Source organism: Neolamprologus multifasciatus, chromosome 15 (genome assembly GCF_963576455.1).
Source record: "Neolamprologus multifasciatus chromosome 15, fNeoMul1.2, whole genome shotgun sequence".
Classification (NCBI taxonomy): domain Eukaryota; kingdom Metazoa; phylum Chordata; class Actinopteri; order Cichliformes; family Cichlidae; genus Neolamprologus; species Neolamprologus multifasciatus.
Genome location: NC_140453.1, coordinates 6631599 through 6650105, shown reverse-complemented (window position 1 = coordinate 6650105; position 18507 = coordinate 6631599). Strand labels below are relative to the sequence as shown.

At 40.8% G+C, this 18507-nt stretch overlaps 1 protein-coding gene and 2 long non-coding RNA genes across 20 annotated transcripts in view; 1 reads left to right on the top strand and 2 right to left on the bottom strand.

Moving 5' to 3' along the window:
* The window catches only part of epb41l2 (erythrocyte membrane protein band 4.1-like 2), a 52434-nt gene extending 42940 nt beyond the window's left edge, over positions 1-9494 (top strand). For 15 of the 18 annotated variants that reach the window (XM_085131831.1, XM_085131838.1, XM_085131835.1 and 12 more), the window contains 7 exons: positions 566-634; positions 1023-1691; positions 3806-3934; positions 4228-4326; positions 4514-4594; positions 5814-5925; positions 6207-9494. In XM_085131831.1, the coding sequence (XP_084987957.1) occupies positions 566-634; positions 1023-1691; positions 3806-3934; positions 4228-4326; positions 4514-4594; positions 5814-5915 (1149 nt within the window). In that variant the 3' untranslated portion in view covers positions 5916-5925; positions 6207-9494. The remainder of the gene's footprint in view (positions 1-565; positions 635-1022; positions 1692-3805; positions 3935-4227; positions 4327-4513; positions 4595-5813; positions 5926-6206) is intronic. The other 3 variants (XM_085131836.1, XM_085131850.1, XM_085131849.1) reach the window with 3 other exon arrangements.
* On the bottom strand, positions 2013-3485 carry LOC146501426 (uncharacterized). Its single transcript, XR_014869165.1, has 2 exons — positions 3261-3485; positions 2013-2196 (listed from the first exon to the last, which is right to left on the bottom strand). It is a non-coding gene; the product is annotated as an uncharacterized LOC146501426 (long non-coding RNA).
* On the bottom strand, positions 8591-15250 carry LOC146501424 (uncharacterized). The gene is made up of 3 exons (XR_014869163.1): positions 14334-15250; positions 11947-12134; positions 8591-9852 (listed from the first exon to the last, which is right to left on the bottom strand). It is a non-coding gene; the product is annotated as an uncharacterized LOC146501424 (long non-coding RNA).
* Positions 15251-18507: the final 3257 nt, after the last annotated feature.

The following is an 18507-nucleotide window of genomic DNA, read 5'->3' as shown; positions in this document are numbered from 1 at the left end:
TTTTATGATCTGTGCTTAAAAAATAGATATATTAAAAGCAGCAGGTATTGAAGCAGCAGCTTTCGTAATGTAAAAAGAAAAGCTGAAATGGCAGCCAAATAATGTGCTTGGTTAGTGACTTTTTTTTAAAGGAGCTTTTAAAACTACACAAAAAGGTTTTCAAGTGAGGACTGAATCCATTACGATGTATTTTCGTGGTTGTCTCAAAGACACTGCTGACTTCAATACCACGCTTCTTTTGCCTTTTTATGTATGTGAAGATAATCTTTTTTATTTATTGATGTGGTATTCTCTTTAATCCATCTTTCATCTTTTTGTTTTACCTTTTCTTTTTGGTCCTTTTATCCCGTCTCTTTTCCCTGCTTCAGGGAACCTTATGCTTTAGGGGGGTTGCATGAAAAAACAGTCCACCAGGCACAGAATAAGAGCCAATAAAAGTGAGGGGGATTGGGCACAAATAACAAAGGCAGCCCATTCCCACATGCTGTGAATAACAGACATCGTAATACTGCTAACATTGATGGTGTGTGATTAATAATGTCATGCTAACTTCTCTGTCACGCAGGTCAGTGTGCCCCAAACAGAAGCAGCAACAGCTGATAACACGATCTCTGATACCAAAGAACCCGCAAAGGTGGTCCTGACCTTCTTCTATTAATTCCTCCAACCCTACATTCATGACAATTTTTATCCATTACTTTCTTCATGCCTTCATTCATTTTCCACTTGCAGCTTAAATTTTCTGTTCCTGCTACACCCTTCATTATCTGTCCTCCCTTTCTCGTCTCTTTGTCAACAGTTCTTCATCTTCTTCTGTTTTGGTGTTACTTTATTATCTTTTAACTTAGCTTATTTTTTTCCCATTTATGTTCAATGATCATTTTATTCTTTTGTTTTCTTGTCTCCATGCGTTTGTTGTTGTGGTGTGTGTGTGCGCATGTGTGTTTGCGCACTTCATTGTGTTTGTGTCTGTGAATCGGGTGTACATGCGTGCTTGTGTGTGTGTGTGTGTCTGTGTGTAGACAACCGAGGTTGAAATCGAGGAAACTGTTGTCGTCCAAGAGATTTCCAGAGCTCCCAAACCTGGACTTGTCACGGTTGCAGCCAGTACCCCCGCTGCTCCTTCTGCAGAGCAGGAAATGAGGGAACAGGAAGTGAAAGTTCAAGAGGAAGCGGTGGTAGTTGAGGAAGCAAAGCCGAGGAAGGAAGAGAGCATTTCATCTGAGAGCGAGAGTGAAGAAGAAGCAGAGTACCATCCATATTTCCCTGTGTCCATCTCTCACACACAAATACCTGAGGAGAAGGAAGAGGAAGAAGAGCAGGAGAAGCAAGAGGAAGATAAGACGCCAGAGCTGCAGGTGTTGGCTTCTGATGCTGCTTCTCTTCCAGCTGAAGTCATCCAGCCTGCAGAAGAAACCCGTCGGGAAGAAGTGGAGTCCAGGAAGGAGGACGACACAGAGACAGAGAAGACAACGAATGCCGGGGAAGAGAAAGAAGTTGAGCGTGAGACTGAGGAGAGCACAGATGATCCGATGGTGACGCCCGATGAAGCTCCTAACGGCCTCAGCCTGCCTGAGGAGGGTGTGACTGTAATGGATGCTCGTGCAGAAGAAGAGGAGGAGCCTAAAATGAATGGAGAGCCCTCGCTCACTGAAGCAGAGCCGCTGCCACAGGTTATTTGTTGCTCTGAGGTAAAGTCTTCACTGGGCCGACTGCGGAGCTTCCCCGGGCTTTGATCCCTCTCCTGCCAACTATAGAAACACCCACTTTTTTTCCTTCCCTGCTTTTGAGAGCGCCGGTTTCCTTCCTGCTTGTGTGAATATTTAAGCCCCATGTACATCCTCACACTCGTCTTCATCCTATGAAAATAAAAGCTTTATATTAGTATGCTCAAAACTGCCGAAACCAAGGAGCAGTGCTTTAAAGTTACAATTCACCACCATTGCTTTGGTGTTCATATTGAGTCTTATTTTAATTTACATAAACATACATTTGACTTTCTTTCATATCTGCTGTTGTCAGATACCATTCATACCATTACCATTTCCCACGCAGTGTGGTGTGTTGCTACTTTTTTTTTTAGTGTTGTGAAGTAAATGGGGCCTAAGTGGGAAATGCATGATGCTGTTAGGTGTGTTTTTGTTTTCTTTTCTTTTTCTTTTTGCTTTGCATGCTGCATTTTGATATGTGCGTATCCTCCACGTAGAGCTGGGCGATATATCGAGTTTTTAAAAAATATCGATATATTTTTATACGAGATATAAGATGTGACAATATCCTTTATATCGATATAGTCTATGTTACGTTATAACTATACTTGTGGAGCCGCAAGTTTGCCTCTCTTTCGTCCACTGTTGTCTTTACGCAACGTTACTCTGCCTCGCCCCTCCTTCACTGAACACAACTCCCCCTCCTCCCCTATCGCTTCACCTGCAGCGACAAGATGGACACGGCAAATCTCCGTTAACGAGTTACTGCGCATCGCCCCGTGCGTGGGGCTGGACGCCGTCAACGTGTTAGCTAGCTAACCACGCTAACGAGCTAACCACGCTAACGCCATGCAGCCCAGAGGCGCTGCACAGCCTAAAATCCTTTCATTTTCTCAAAAGTTTACAGCGCGCCTTATGTATGAATTCTGGTTGTGCTTGATGGCCGCGAACCGATTTTATGTGGTACACGGCGCTCAGCAATCTGTCAAAAAATGTTTTAGTACGACTTTGGTAAGCTACGGTGCTGCACCGCTTGATGGATTGTCAGAACATTACGGCTACCGAGGAGCCTCGCGGAGTGATACGTACTGTGCTTCAACTTAACATTACCCTACTGTGTATAAGGACCATAAATGGCACCTGTTAAGAGACGTGGTTACGAAGAGGATTTCAAACTCAATACTGTCAGTCACACAGTAGAAGTTGGGAACAGAGCAGCTGTGAAATCTGTCTTTGTTACTATGCTCAGCGTCTTTTAGTTTACATTTTGACTGCACAATTGTGAGCTTTTTGTTACTCACAAAAACAACATTGTTTTCTTTTATTTATGGAGCATTATTATTTAATCATTTTTTGAATAAATTTTATGTACATCTATGCTCTATGTTAATAAAAGTGCCTGTGTGACATCTGGGACACAGCTTTGACTAAGAACTCTCTTTTTGTTCTTACTTTATGGCTTTAAAAAAAATATCGAGATATATATCTTATATCGCCGTCCAGGTAAAAAATATCGAGATATGAATTTTGGGTCATATCGCCCAGCCCTACCTCCACGTGTTTGGCAGTGATGCTCCTCTTTCTGTTTAATTGGCGTGTTGTGGTCATCACAGTGACAGTGTTGTGGAAATCATCATTGCCAACCACTCATCTTTGCATCTTGTTTACATTATAGTAGCTCTTTGAGTCCCGCTTGTCATATTGGCTTATTTTGTTTATGCACGTTGGTACAGTGTTAGGCTGCATGTGAACGCCAAAGATATCTCCATAGTCCTTCTGCTGTAGCTCTTTTTATTACATTGCATTGCAGATGTTGTCTTACTTGTGTTTCTCATGGTTTTGTCTGCATGGCTTTTGGAGCTCTTGCTTCTGTGCATGAGTTTTGCTGCAGTGGCTCACATGTGCTGTTTACATCTACATGTACTGGTGTTTCCTGCACAAAAATATTTTCAAAATGATGATGATAAAAGATGATTTTGAAGACAGATTTGTCAACTGCATAGATAAAATTTTTTCCCCCATGTCTGCCTCATGTTTAATATATTAACTCTCTTCCCTCCCCCTCCTCCTCACTCCTCTCTCTGCTCCCTCCCCAGCCGCCTGTGGTAAAGACAGAAATGGTGACTATATCAGACACGTTTGCAGCCCAGAAAACCGAGATAGCCACTAAAGAAGTGCCCATCGTACATACGGAAACCAAGACCATCACATACGAGGCTGCGCAGGTGCAAACACGAGAGAGAAAAAAAACGGAGAAGCTTGTTTAGTTTTTCCCCCATGTGTGTCGCCATCCGTGGTTCATATTGTTTGTGTGAAATATTTAGACCGATCGTTGCTACGTCAGCATACTCCATGTTCCAAAGTGCTTCCTTTCTAGCTACAGTGCATGACGCCATCTTTTCATTCTGCTCCTACAGGAAACAAGTTTTATTTATTTATTTATTTATTTATTTATTTATTTATTTATTTATTTATTTATTTCAAACATCAGCTAATGTTCTCTTTTTGTCTCTCTCAGTTGGATGGTAATGGTGATGGTGAGCCTGGAGTGTTGATGACTGCTCAGACAATCACCTCTGAATCTTTGTGTACTACAACAACCACACATATTACCAAGGTACAAACAGACACCCCCCCCCCCAAAAAAAAAAAAAAAAAAACCACACACACACACGTTCATTTCTGTTGAGCCTGTGTCTTTGTGACATAACATAATGAAATTATGTCCCCTATCTTAATTTAAATGCTGTACTGCAGCCATTTGCAAACTGCCCAATTTGAAACGTGATGATCTTTTGTTGCAGACGCTAAAGGGCGGTCTATCAGAGACGAGGATTGAAAAACGCATCGTCATTACTGGAGACTGTGACATCGACCACGACCAGGTCAGTTTTCAGTGACGCAGCCTTTCCCCTCTGCTTCGCCTCGTGTTCCAACAACTTGGCTAATGGGGTCTTTTCTTCCCACCAAACGTGATGGTGTGAAAGTCTCTAAAAGAGTCATCTTAGATAAATAAACCACTTCCGAGTCCAAACTTGGCAGCTTTAAATTTAAGATCCTTGTTCTGCAGATTGACTCATAAGGAAATAATTTAGAAGATTTAAGGGAATAGATGGGTTCCTGGGACATGTCAATCATGTTACTTGCAGTCTTAATGCTACGTTTTGTTTTTGAATCACTTATTTGACACACGCCATCAGATCCACCCATATTCCACTCATTGTTGGAATCTGCTGCTGTGACTTCTTCACCACATCTTTTCATGTATACTGCTTTTTTTCCCTCATGCAGCGACTAATTTCACATACTATGTTTTTCTGTGATTGTCACATTTCCTCAGTGACAATCAGAGTACAGTAAAATACACACTGCACAGAGGAGATCACATCTCAGTTAGTCCAGTCCAGATTTATGAAAATGTATCTTTTTTAAAAATACTTTAAACTAGCTTCCTAAAGACCCCAGCAAAAGTAATTGATCCATTCTGCCAGCCTTAATTTGAGCCATCTCTTAATTATGCATGGCCCTGAGGTTGGCAATTTTTTGTACACTGTTTGCCAGATTCAGATACTTAAAAAGCAATACCAAAAGTCTCATTGTCCATATTGGGGTGTAGCGATACAGGTACTTAGGCAGCGCAACATTTGTTGAGAGTGGTTGCTAGCAGGTTGCCACGGTCTCCGGTAGATAACATGGAAAACTCCATGTGAGATCTTTTCACCTGTGTAAGCTTCATGGGAATTCATGTCAAACTGCATGTAGCCCTGAAATGTTTGGGACAGTAAATGTCTCTTTCATCTCTTTGCATGCTCGTCTTTTTGTTTAAGTTGCCTGTCTGGTTTAATTCGCTGGATTTACACAAAAGCAACAGATTTGGATATCACTGAGATGGGTTTTATTTGAGTGAATTCTGCTTCGAAATGCATTTTACTTGATCCGAAGAAGTAAAATGGCACACTGACTGTAAATCCAGCACATATGTCTTTTTCTGTTTGCTTCTTCTTTTATTTTTCATTTAACTCCACCATTTCCCCCCCCTCCTTCCCCCTCCACTGCCTGCTGTGCTCGGTGCTTCCACCATGTGGTTGCCCATCGGTACTGCAGGCACTGGCCCAGGCCATTAAGGAGGCCAAAGAGCAACATCCTGACATGTCTGTTACCAGAGTGGTGGTTCATAAAGAAACTGAGCTGGCTGAGGAGGATTGACTGAACTCAGGTAATGATAAAAATAGTAGCTTATCATCATCATTATTATTATTAATCTTTTTATATTTGATGGGGAAAGGTTTATTTAGCGGTGCATATGGAGAAGCTGCTAAAGAAACCAGCTGCCATCACACATGCTGCAACAGTTGAAAAGAGAAAAAGGGAAAAGAGGCATTAGATTTTGGAAGGAGTACAAGGAGAACATTTTGATTAGGAAACCAGTGTCGTTTCATCATCGCAGTGCCCCAGGCTGATTACTCCCCCACTCCCTCCCCCCCTCTTTTTCCCCAGAGCTGAAGGGCCCGTCGTGACTGTTTTTTCTCTGTTGAACAACCTTCATCACCCACGACGATCGGCCTTGACTGACGGGAGAGGAGGAGAAGAAGAGGAGCTTAAAGAACAGGGAGAGAAGGGTTTGACAAATGGACCGAAGTTGCCACTCTCTTCCTTTCTTATTGTCTGTGGTGCGATCTAAATCCCTCACTGCAAAACCAAGAAAAAGAAAAAAAAAATCTCTCATTGTTTCTGAGGGAACAAAAAGAACCACTTTGTTAGCATAACAATTGTAGCTTTTTATTATTTTTTTTTTAGTTGTGCTTTTTCTGTAACTGTTTTATAAACAGATGATAGCATGTTTGTCTTCTATCACAAAGATGAAACTAGGGATGCACTGATAACCAATCTGGATGAAACTGTATCCTTGCATTGATTATTTTGTACCAGTACTGATGACCTTCAGCTAAAGTTTCTTACAAAAACAGCACGCTGAGATGCTCAAGTAGAGAAAGCTTTTTATCATAACAGTGAAGTTATGCACCTGTACTTGGGTTCCGGTGCGTTGGCATAGAAAGGTAACTTGTTAAATTACAGCTCCCCCTCTTGCTTCATGGTGATGTAAATGGAGAGTAATATAATAGTTTATAAGGAACATGAAGGAAACAGGGTGTCACAACTTGGTCTGCTCTTTTTTTTTTTTTTACTTAGTATAACACACTCACTCCCACATATTCACGGGTGAATGGTAGAAACGTTGCACCTCACATTATCACTTCTACTTCCTGATCATTAGAGAAGAGCGGGAGCTGTAACTTCAACATCTGCAGGAGAGTCATCCAGGTCTTTTGGTTCTGTTATTTCTTTTTTTTTTTCCTGTATAGTTATTATTCATCCACATTCCTTGTGTGTGACTAGCAGCCGAGTGAGTGCGTTTTCAATTCAATTCACTTTTTTTTGCTAAACTGGAAGAAGAGACGGGGTTTTGAACATTTTAAATAGGGTCGGCGAGCTTCAGCAGCAGTTCGAAAATGTAGGTGGAATAAATTCCATCAATTTTACAGTTTTAAATTTTTTTAAGCTAAACTGAAGGTGGATTTGAACTGAAAATGACAACTTCTGCACAGTAAAAATGAAGGTTATCAATGGGAGCAGCTTTTCACTCCCCAGGCTCGTCCACTGTACGACACTAACCATTCCCGCTGGGCCTGAGGGGGAGCGAGGGAGACATAAACTGACTTTGGATTGGGAGACCAGAGCTGTAAAGTAAGGATAATTGGGAGATTGCCCGATAAGTACCAGGGAATAAAAGAGAATTTGAATAATAATGCATGTTTTCTTGCATCCCACGGTGAAGTATTTTAATATTCTGAAGGCTTAATGCATAATGCAAAATTAATACTGCTATTTAAATTATTCAGAATGAGTTTTGCGCTCCAACTAGCACAGGTACCAAAATGAGGACGACTTGAAAGCAGCTCAGACTCAAATTAATGCAGCCTGCTAACTCTGCCAAGGAGCCCGTTTGCTGCCGTAGTTTAGCTCAGTTCATCGCCGGCTTCTTTTCATACCTGCTTGATATGATAGAGTATGGGATTAAATTCAGCATGTCTTCACGCAGTTTAATCTTCCAGGAGTCTCGAGTGAGTCTAGGTAGGACGCTACCACGTCAATTGGTTTGAGAGAGTGTGGACTATCTCTGCTCATACAGCGCGTCGGGCTGCTTTGTAACTGTTTCACTGCAGCTAAACGTTTCTCTGCATGTCTTTTTTGTTTTTATTTTGGTTACATTTCATTCAGCCGATTTCCACGTTGTTCGTCACAAAAAAACGCAACGCTCTGAATCTGTCACCACACTTCAAACTGAGACAAAAAAAGCAAAAGTTACAACGCACCAGCCAAAATGCAGCTTAAAGGGAAGTGTATCAGAGGGTTTGAAGTGCTCTTGACACCCCCTAAATGGAAACTCATTATGTTTTATTCATTTTTTGTCCTTTTACTCTGCAAAAAAACAAAAAAAGAAAGTGAACTAAAATGTAGCTTTGTGTAAATATTGGGGGCATTAAATGTGCTAGGCGCTTGGTCTCGTGCATTTACTTTGACGCGCATTTTTAGCATAAGCAGCAAAAAAGGCAAAGTCATGTTCTCCTGAAATTTAGCTGATTGTAAGTGAAGAAGTGCCACTGATTTAGTATAATAAACATTCCACCTTAGACTGGTCTGGATTAATCTACGTCTCCCTCTTTGACTGGACGTGTTTTAAACGGGAGACAAAAGGATATTTTATTTCATTTTTAGAAATAAAAAAGGAAGAAAAAACTGCTAATCACCTTTTTAACTCAATGAGTAATCACTGCCCAATTTGACCCATTTTAAAACTTTTGTAGTTAAGCGTGCTCATCAAAATCAGGAAACGCAGGTCTGAGCTCTACTATGCAGTTAAATGACATTCCACGAGGGGGAAGCTTTAACCTCGAACCCTCTTGTAAAGAGACAAAGCAGCAGAAAAGCATTTTTTTTTTTCTTTTTAAAAATGTAAACCGTGCAACACTAGGCAGCTTTGGAAGCTTTTGATGTTCCAAAAAACAAACAAACAGAAAAAAAAGCCTTTGGTAATATCACAGTGACCACATATGTAGATTTTTCTTTTTCATAATTTCTCATCTTTTCTCTGTGATCTAGTTGTTTAAAGGTGGGATTTCTTGTTCCCCCTCCATCTTGCATATTTGTAAAATTGTTGCAGTGTCGTTGTTTTTTTTTGAAAACCACTACAAATGGAAATTTCTGCCACTGTTTTCCTTTTTGTACGTTTAGCCCCAAGCTTTAACCGCTTTTCCGGGTTCTTCTGGGCTCTCTTAACCAATCACATGAGCTTTGAGGCTGCGGAATCGGATTTTCCCAAATGTTTCACGTTACGTTAGGTTACACCAAGAAATGTTTTACCAACCTCTACGCCTGTGAATCCACATCAGACAACGTTAAATCCACACGGTGTCATAGCAGGTTATAATTGGAGGATCCTCTGAACACTTAAATCTCAGGCTTTGTTTCACACTCTGGAGAAACGGGAAACCAGCACAGTTTTTATATTTTATTAATAAAATAAAACTCACACAAACAAAGGAAACTTTACAGAAACTCATTTTGGAAAACCTACCAACTGCCTCATTGCTCTCTGTTAGCTAACCAGTGATCACCAGTAGGGTTTTTTCTGTCTAGCAGCTTAAATGTCTTGTATCTCCCCCCCACACAGCCACTCCTCCCCCCCTGTGTAACACTGTTTAAATAAAGGATTGTTATACTCGCTTCATTTCCTCATTCATTTCCTTGGAAGTGTGATTGAAAATGTGTGCAGCATATTTATTTAGACATAATACCTAAAACTTAAATCCGTGTGTAAATTATGCTTTTTAATTCATGTCAGTCGGGTGAGGCAGACGACGTCGGTGTCTTCAATGTCCAGCATGATATGGCCCCTCAGGAGAGAGCACATAGTATCATATACAGAGTGTGTTCCTTCGTTTGTGTTAAAATGTGTCCGTTCATGACTGTCAGGCGCAGAAATGCGATCCAGCGTTTCTTCTGTGCCGTCCTCTGTGCGCATGCCTGTGGGTGGCGCTGATGGAGCTTCTCTCCTGCGCAAGCTTCAACAGGTCAGCGTCAGCTGTGGATGAAAGATTAGAGATGAAGACTAAAAACAGAAGAAAACTGGAATATTATGAGCTCTATGTGTAATATTTTAGTCTTTTTAACATTTACTATTGTAACTAGAATGAAGTTTAATTTTGTTATTTATACTATATTTTATATAAGTTTTATATATTCCACTTTGAATTAATTTAGACATTATTTTCATCAGTTGAAATCTTGGTGCCACAGGCTCGTCATTTCAGTTGACAGGTGTGGGACCTGATTGACCCGAGGCACCGACCAGAGGGCAGTGGGGCAAACGGGTGGGTGGGGTGCAAATGGTCACCTGTGATGACCCTAGTTGTCCTGAGACAGGAGGATTTAAGGATGGCCTCCAGGGGTGGCAGAGGGTAGTAGATGGTTTTTCTGGGCAGTGTTAATTTACACTGTGCACAGCCTTTTTCCCCTCAGTTATCAACTGAGTATCAAACACCCAGGCACTATAGGAGAGCACGCTCTCCATTCAAGCAAGTGAGAAGGCTGGCAGCAGCTTGTGGTCCAGGTGGTTCTTCCTGAGGACATGGAGGAAGTGCAGCCACTGTTGGCCCTTCCTTACTAGAACATTGGTGTTGTGGGTCCAGGTGAGATCAGTGGAGATGTGGGTGCCCAGAAACCTGAAGGTGGAGACATATTCCACCCATTCTCCATTGATAATGAGATGGGAGTGGAGCTCTCTGCACCTCTATTGCGAGTTCTTTTGTTTTAGGGACTGCCTGCTGTGCTCGGTGCTGCCACTGTGTGGTTGCGTGTTCTGAGATGCTCTTCTGCATACCTTGGTTGTAACCAGTGGCTATTTGAGTTTATGTTGCTTGAAGAAGTCTGCCCAGTCTTCTGTAACATCAACAAGGCATTTTCACCAAGGAAACTGACGCTCACTGCCACTTTCCTTTTTTTGTTTTTATCTTTTAGCAATGCTGGTACCTTGTGTGACTTGACAGTTCTGTTGGCACTAATTCACCCCCATACCATTTCAGATGCAGGCTTTTGAACTGAGTGCGTATAACAATTCGGCACTCAACAATTCACCTTTTTATGCAGTGTCCGTGTTTTCCAAAAAGAATTTCAAACTTTGACCACAGAACAGTTTTCCACTCTCTCAGTCCAGCGTTCATGTTCACGTATGGCTTCGCCTTGGCACGATGTGTGGATGGCACAGTATCCACAGACAGTGATTACAGGAAGTGTTCCTGAGCCCATGAAGTAGTTTCCGTGCCCAAATCATGTCTGTTTTTAACACAGTGATGGCAATTAACCTAATTAGTTGCTAAATGTTCCTCTGGCTGTTTCTTTTACTTTCCCCCAACTTTGACACACATTACTGCCATTAAATTCAAAATGAGCTAATATTTTTCATCAAATTGTAAAATGTCTGTAAAACTCTTTCTACTGTTGTGTTTTGCCATCTAGAACACAAACCAAGATTTGTTTCTCACCAACATAAATAGAAGCTTTGTGTAATTTGAGCAACCACTGACAAACAGTATGCGTTTGATTACCTGTAAATGATTATAATTAGCATCCGAATAAACAGCAGACAATATAAAATCTCTAAAAATTTCACACTTTCTTGCTTTGATGCCCAATCACGCCCAGCAGTCATTCCCACATGGTTGTCTTTTAAAAACGGGTCACAAAAGAGTCCAATTTTCTCAAAAAGCAGCTGGAGTTCCCCATGATTGATTTTTCTACACATGAATAATCTTTTTATTAATATATCCACTTTGGACCAGAGCAGATGGTGAAAGCACAGCCATGATCATAACAGGATGTGTGCACATGTCTATGTTTTACGGCCGCACAAAGAACAAAGGGGTCAGATTTAGCCGACAAAAGCAACACCTGTGCACACATACAGATGAAGGAAAAGGCATGTTTCCAGGTTTTTCATGTGTTGAGTAATCTAAAGCCTGTGGCAGTCCTCTCTCACTACGCATCCACAAAAACCAGGCCAGTGTAACTAATTGTCAGAGTGTAGTTTAGTTTGGGTTCTTTGTTGTTTACCTGTGGGTTACGTGAGTTGTAATATACTGTTCAAATAATACTATGAGTGAGTATGAAAAATGCCCACCCTGTCTGAGTTTCCAACTGAGGAGGATGATCAGTGCTAGCAGCAGCAGAGAGACAGACAGGAAGAGCATCAGTCCAAACAGCCACACTGGAAAAAAGCTGCCTGCATCACTGTTTGACATCGTGATGCTTCCCTGCAGGAACAGAGCCAGATCAGCCCAGGGGGAAGTCAGCACAGCCATGTTAGTCCTGCGAAGCAACAGAAACAGGGAGAACATCAGGTCTGCTGTGGCGATATGATCACAGAACACATCAACGTGAGTACTTTAATGTGTCGGACCGACAACAGCTAAGTTTTAGGTTAAATAACAAATAAGTAACAGTAGTGCCAACTTCTTTTCTTTCAGTTAAAGCCCAAAATCTCTTTGGTCTGCAGCTGCTTTTGTAGTATAAAGCATTTACTGTACAAGAAACGTACACTAGCAAGTACCAACTTAACCCCCCCACACCTAGTGTACCATATTTGATACATAAGTTTTTGAGACTACCCCCTCTGAAAAAAATAAAAATAAATAAATTTAGTAATAAATATTTTGCCAAAACAAAACCCAACAACAAATATGATATAAATTAAAACTCAAATATGTGAATTGGCCACCTCTCCCTGAGCCTGGGAGTTTTTCCTTCCCACTGTCGCCAAAGTACTTGCTCATAGGGGATCATGTGATTGTTGGGGGTTTCTTTGTTTTATTATTGTAGGGTCTACCTTGCAATATAAAGAAAATAAAATTCAAATAAAATTGAATTGAAAATAGAACTTTATTTTCAGAATTACAATTGTCTGGCAATTATTTCATGGTTCGGGCTTTAAAGGGGTAATAAAAGCAGACTATTTTTAGTAGCCAAGCGTGTGTATGCCAATCAAAGGTTGGAATAAACACCAGACATCAAATGAGAAACATGTTTTCCAAGTTTCTTTTAAATCGATTTCTCAGTACAACCATTCTGTGTGTAGTTTTCGCTTCTGGTTGATTGGTTTTAGTTAAGGGTGGAACTGATCATCTCTTTATTGAAAGTAAATAAACTTGCATACATTCTCAAACCAATGATCTTAGAACATACACAACCAGAGTAGCTGTCCCTTTGGATCAGAGTCAGAATAAACTGTATTGTCATTGCACCGTATGGTTAAAAACTACAACACAACAAAAAGGGACATATCGGGAAACGTCTTTGATCAGCATTTAATCCTGATATGTTTTCTTTTGAACTTGCCTAGGACATGCTGTGTGCTCATCAGAGGCAGCCACAATCAATGACCATTGCACAGCTGCAGGCTGTACTCATCCAAGAATGGACATCTGGACACTACACAGATGGGTGATTGCTTAAATGTGTATTTCTATATGATTAGAAGTGTAAACTGTGACAATGCAACACTCCAGACTTGCAGCAATGTATGCTTGGCGTTAAAGCCTCTATAGTCTAAATTATGGATAATCCTTTGCAGTCATGACATTTATATATTTTGTGTTTCAAACACTGGTTTTGATACAAAGTTTGGAATGATATTCATTTAAAATAATAATTCCCTGCAGGTTCAGCTGAATAAGAATGAAACCTTGCTGAGACTTGAATCATAGTTTTCATCCCTTTCAAGCGGCCTTGTCGGTCTCAGTGCAGGTTATGAAATGATAATTGTAACATGTAATCTATTGTTCGAGTTCCTTCGCACGTGATTTCCCTCATTCACATGAACACGTGCTTTTATGGATTCACTTGTGTCCATGTACACACAGTGCATTTGGAAAATATTCACACTGCAGAGTTGTTACTTTTTTTTAAACAAAGTATCGAGGGAAGGCTGCGACAGCTTATGTACACGTTATAAAGTTGTGTTTGATTTTTTAACGAAATTGCAGTTTAAAGCTATTTTTTCCCACTTTCTCATTATGGGGTGAAATAAAAAAATAAATCTGTTTTGGAAGAAGGCTGTAACATGACAACATGTGGTCATGTGAGGTGCTGTGAGTACTTTCCAGATGCGCTCTAAGTGGCATGTTCCCAAAAGCTTTGTATTAGGAACATGACTGTTTGATGTCGGTCATGGTTTAGACTAAAATACAAAAGTTTACGGCAGTTTCACCACTTTTTTTTTTCAAAAGCTCCATTTTCTTGGTTGCCTGGGTTACATGTCCCCTCAAAGGAGCGTTGAAAACATGCAAGATGCAAGCACGAAATGTACTTCCACTTAAAGTACAGTTCACACAGTTCATGTCCACGGACAAATAGCTTGCACATTTGTGACTGTTTCACTCTTTGGCCATGAAACCATGTGCTCATTTTGTCCATATAAACGTGTACAGTCAGTACAGATAAAGCAGGATCACCTACAAAACATGAATCACACTCACAGTTATCATTAACACTACAACCAAATCTACTTACGGTTTTTAGGCCCCCAGAAATGCAGTTTTGAAGGCCTTTAGGTGGAAATGACCAACAGATGTTCTCCAGAGATTAATGCGTTTTGCCCTTCCTGACGTTCAGCTGTCTTTTAAAGAAATCCGTCAGTTGCTACTGACGCCGCTGAGATTATGCAGGAAAAATAAATCTCGTGTTTTTATTTCCACAGTGAGAAATTGAGCTAAAAGAAGTCCAGTTCTTTGTTTCTTCTTTTTAGTGTGTTTGCTTCCTGTGTTCCTCTGTTCCCGACTCACTTTGATTGGGAGAAACAGCACTGCTGTTGACAATGTGAACTTTGTTCTGTTTCAACAGTCGAACCGTGTGATTAGTAAGATTAGTTTTACTGGACCGTGTGTGTGTGTGTGTGTGTGTGTGTGTGTGTGTGTGTGTGTGTGTGTGTGTGTGTGTGTGTGTGTGTGTGTGTGTGTGTGTGTGTGGTAAGAGGATTGGTGCATGTTACTATATGCTCTGGTATCCTTAAACCGTTTGAATCTGGGAAATAATTTACATGTTATGCTTCTGTGCTTGTTTGTGTGCACTGTGGCTTTCTGCAGTGTTTTGATCATTGAACCTTGGACCTTTGTGCTTACTGCGTCATAAAAAAAAAACTCACAACACATGCAGTTTTTCAGCCGTTCTCTCAACTCTTTTGACTTTCTCTGCTTTCAAACACTCTCTGCACCAACAAACACTGATGTCGTTTTGGTTGATGGCATCACTGATTAGTTTCAAACACAACTGATAACCGTAATCTGGACTATATCACTACAACATATCCATCCATCCATTCTTTTTATCTTATCCTTATAAAGATTGTGGTGGTGGAGCGTCTCAAGCAGGCTCTAGAGTGCTGGGCAGTGAGCACGGGGCCCACTAGAAGATGTTGGGTCCTCAGGCCACCCTCATGGAGTCTGTTTCTGATGGTTGCTCAGAGACTTTCACACCAGTGGCCTGCTGACCATGCCACTAAATCACAAAAAATGCAGTACTGAATCAGACAGTTTGCATTAAAATGCAGAGATACATGGCATGCATATGCAATCTGTGTAGGTTCTCGGTCATCCAGGTCATGGTAGTCTAAGGATCTTGGAAAGAAACTAGCTGGACTTCTTTAAATTTCGTGAAGATGTTTCATCTTTTATTTTATCTAGCTACTTAGACATATACAATATAGCTCCGTAATCAGTCACAGGCACAAGTTTGTTTTTTTTCTTGGCTCACAGGTCACACCACACTCACCACAAACTTTATTGGGTACACCTATTCAGGTGCTCGATCAAACAAATATATAATTAGCCAGTCACATGGCAGCAACCCAATGTATTTAGGCATGTAGACATGGTCAAAGAAAACACTGAAGTTCAAACTGAGCAACAAATTGGGGGAAGAAAGGCGATTTTGTTTAGTCTGACACGGTTCTGCCACATGGTTGATGCCAGACAGATTGGTCTGACTGCTGATCTACAGGGATTGCCCCACACAAATATCTCTGGGGTTTACAGAGAACTGTCTGAAAAAAAAAAAAAAAGATCCAGTTATTGGCAGCTTCCTGTGTCAAAATACCTTGTTGGTGTCAGAGGATAGATGGCTTTGAGCTGATAGGAAGGGAACAGTAACTCAAATAACCACTCATTACAACCAAGGTCTGCAGAAGAGCATGTGTGATAGTACAAAACATTAAACCTTGCAGCAGATGAGCTATTGCAGCAGACGACCACACTGGCTACACTCAACTTCTCAGCCAAGAACAGGAAACTGAGGCTATAACTCATCCAGTCTCAACAAAATTGGATAATTCAAGATTCTCCGTGTTACTGAACTCTGGTTTCTTTAAGTTTCTTGAACATGATCTCAGTCCAATACAGCACCTTTGGGATGTGGTGGAATGGAGGGAGCTCTTGTAGGGTGTAGTAGTCGGTATCCATAGTGGTCGAAGAAAGGAAGAGTGGTGAACCAGTGACAGGGTCATGGAGCGAAGTTGGCCCCTGTGGTTCAATCCAACAGGTGAGCTACTGTAACTCAAATCGCCTAAGAAGGTAATGCTGGATCTGATAGAAAGGCAAGAAAATACACAGTGCATCACTGTTTGTTGCTGTTTGGGCACCAACACAATATTAGGCAGGTGGTCATAATGTTATGCTGAGTGATGTATCCTTGCTTGTATGTGACAGTTTAAGTATTTTTGTCCTTTTTGCAGTTTGACATTCTGCTTCCAGTCTCCCCATCAAACATTTAAACAGAACATTGTATTAACCCCGATTCTTTTGTCCCCATGATAGAACAGAGAAAACCGACTCATAGTGTGTTAAAACCTTTATATTTCTTTTTATTCAATCATCTTCCGGAAGAGAGAGACCCCTGCACAGCTCAAACGCCAGTTGCAGGACTTCTAACATTTTTAGCTCAACATGTGTCTTATATCTCTTATAGTTCCTCTTTTCTGAGTCTTATCTATTAATATGCCTGTGCTCTAAAACTTCCTGTTTTTTAGTCTGGCTGAGCACTTTGTTTGTGAGTCAAAAGTGGCCTTGCTCTACAAGCCTTCATTATTAAAGTACATAAAACAATCTAATAGGAAAATAAGAATACTAAGGATATTGATTTCATGACAGTTCTCCCCCTTTTTGTGTTTTGTAAGAAACACAACATAATTCCTAATTTATCCCATTAAGTGTACTTCAATTCAATCCAATTCAGTTTTATTTATATAGCGCCAAATCACAACAAAAGTCGCCTCAAGGCGCTTCATAGATACAGAGAAAACCCAACAATCATATGACCCCCTGTGAGCAAGCACTTTGGCGACAGTGGGAAGGAAAAACTCCCTTTTAACAGGAAGAAACCTCTGGCAGAACCAGGCTCAGGGAGGGGCGGGGCCATCTGCTGCGACCGGTTGGGGTGAGATAACAGAGACCTAATATTTAATAATCCACATTTCACTGTTTTACTCTTTGTTTCAGATGTGGATTCTGTATTGTTCTTTCTTTGTGATTGTTTATGTTTAAGTTGTTTATTGCTGGCTTTTAGTTTGTTTTTGTCTGTTTAGGAGCTGACACAGTCTCTATGGAGATGGGTTTTTGGCGGGGTAGCATCAGGAGAGAAGCTCCAAAGAGTCGTGTTCCATGTTAAAAGCTAAAATATAACAAAAAAAATTATGCTAAACAAAACAAAACCTTTCAATTGCCCAACCCTATCTGTCCCCTCAACGGGTTGTATGTTTTCAATGTTTCCTTATTATTTTTGGGTGAAATCACAGACACAATCTGGATACAGCCAGTAAGAACTCAGGTTAACTGTGTGATGCTGCCATCAACATCAACATATAACTTATTAAGTTTATTTTCCACCCTCTCACTAATCAGTGTAAAGATTTCTTTTTGGAGCTGGCTTGTGAAAGAAGGGCGGAGGCGTCTTTGAAGTTTGTATAGCGTTCTGTTTTTTTCTGGTAGTTTGATGCATGTATCATGCATGGATGTATACATGCATGTTTAATTAAATTAGGCAAATGAAAAAATCAAGTGGAGAAACAAAAAAAGAGAACGCAAAAGTTACTACTATTTAGATCTGGCTGATAAAACATTAACGTGGCTCTTGTGAGAAGAGGAATTGAAACTATGTTTTATAATCTGTTGAAAAATCTCCTGAAAGCAGCCATAACCCTGGCTAAACATTTCCTCCCTCGACACGCAGGAGGAATTTTGGGCCATTTTGCCATTTCCTCTGGACTGAGACAAGCAACAGAAAAGAAGAAAAAGAAGGGTTGTTTTTTTTTCCAGCACCACTGTTCCTGCCAAACTAACCAGCCCTTCAGTCAGTCTTGTTTCTTTCTCATTGTCTCTTATTTTCTCTTGTGTGCTGCTGCTGACAAAGTGAGCGTAGATAAAATTCTGAAATGAAAGAAAATGCGCACAAGCAAGAAACAAGACCAAACTCGATTAAACAAATGTAATCAGCAGAAACTGGCTGGGAGCTGCCAGAAATGTGGCTTCTGCACTGGGTCGGGATTTTGGGACAGCACTGATTGGCGATTTTATTTCTGCCTACTTTGAAGTCAGCCTTCAGCAAAGTGTGTTTTTGTTACCAACATTCACAGAAAAAAAGAGAAATCCTGCCTCACCTCTTTGTCTGATTGCTGCTGTAGGTATGAGGCAGCATC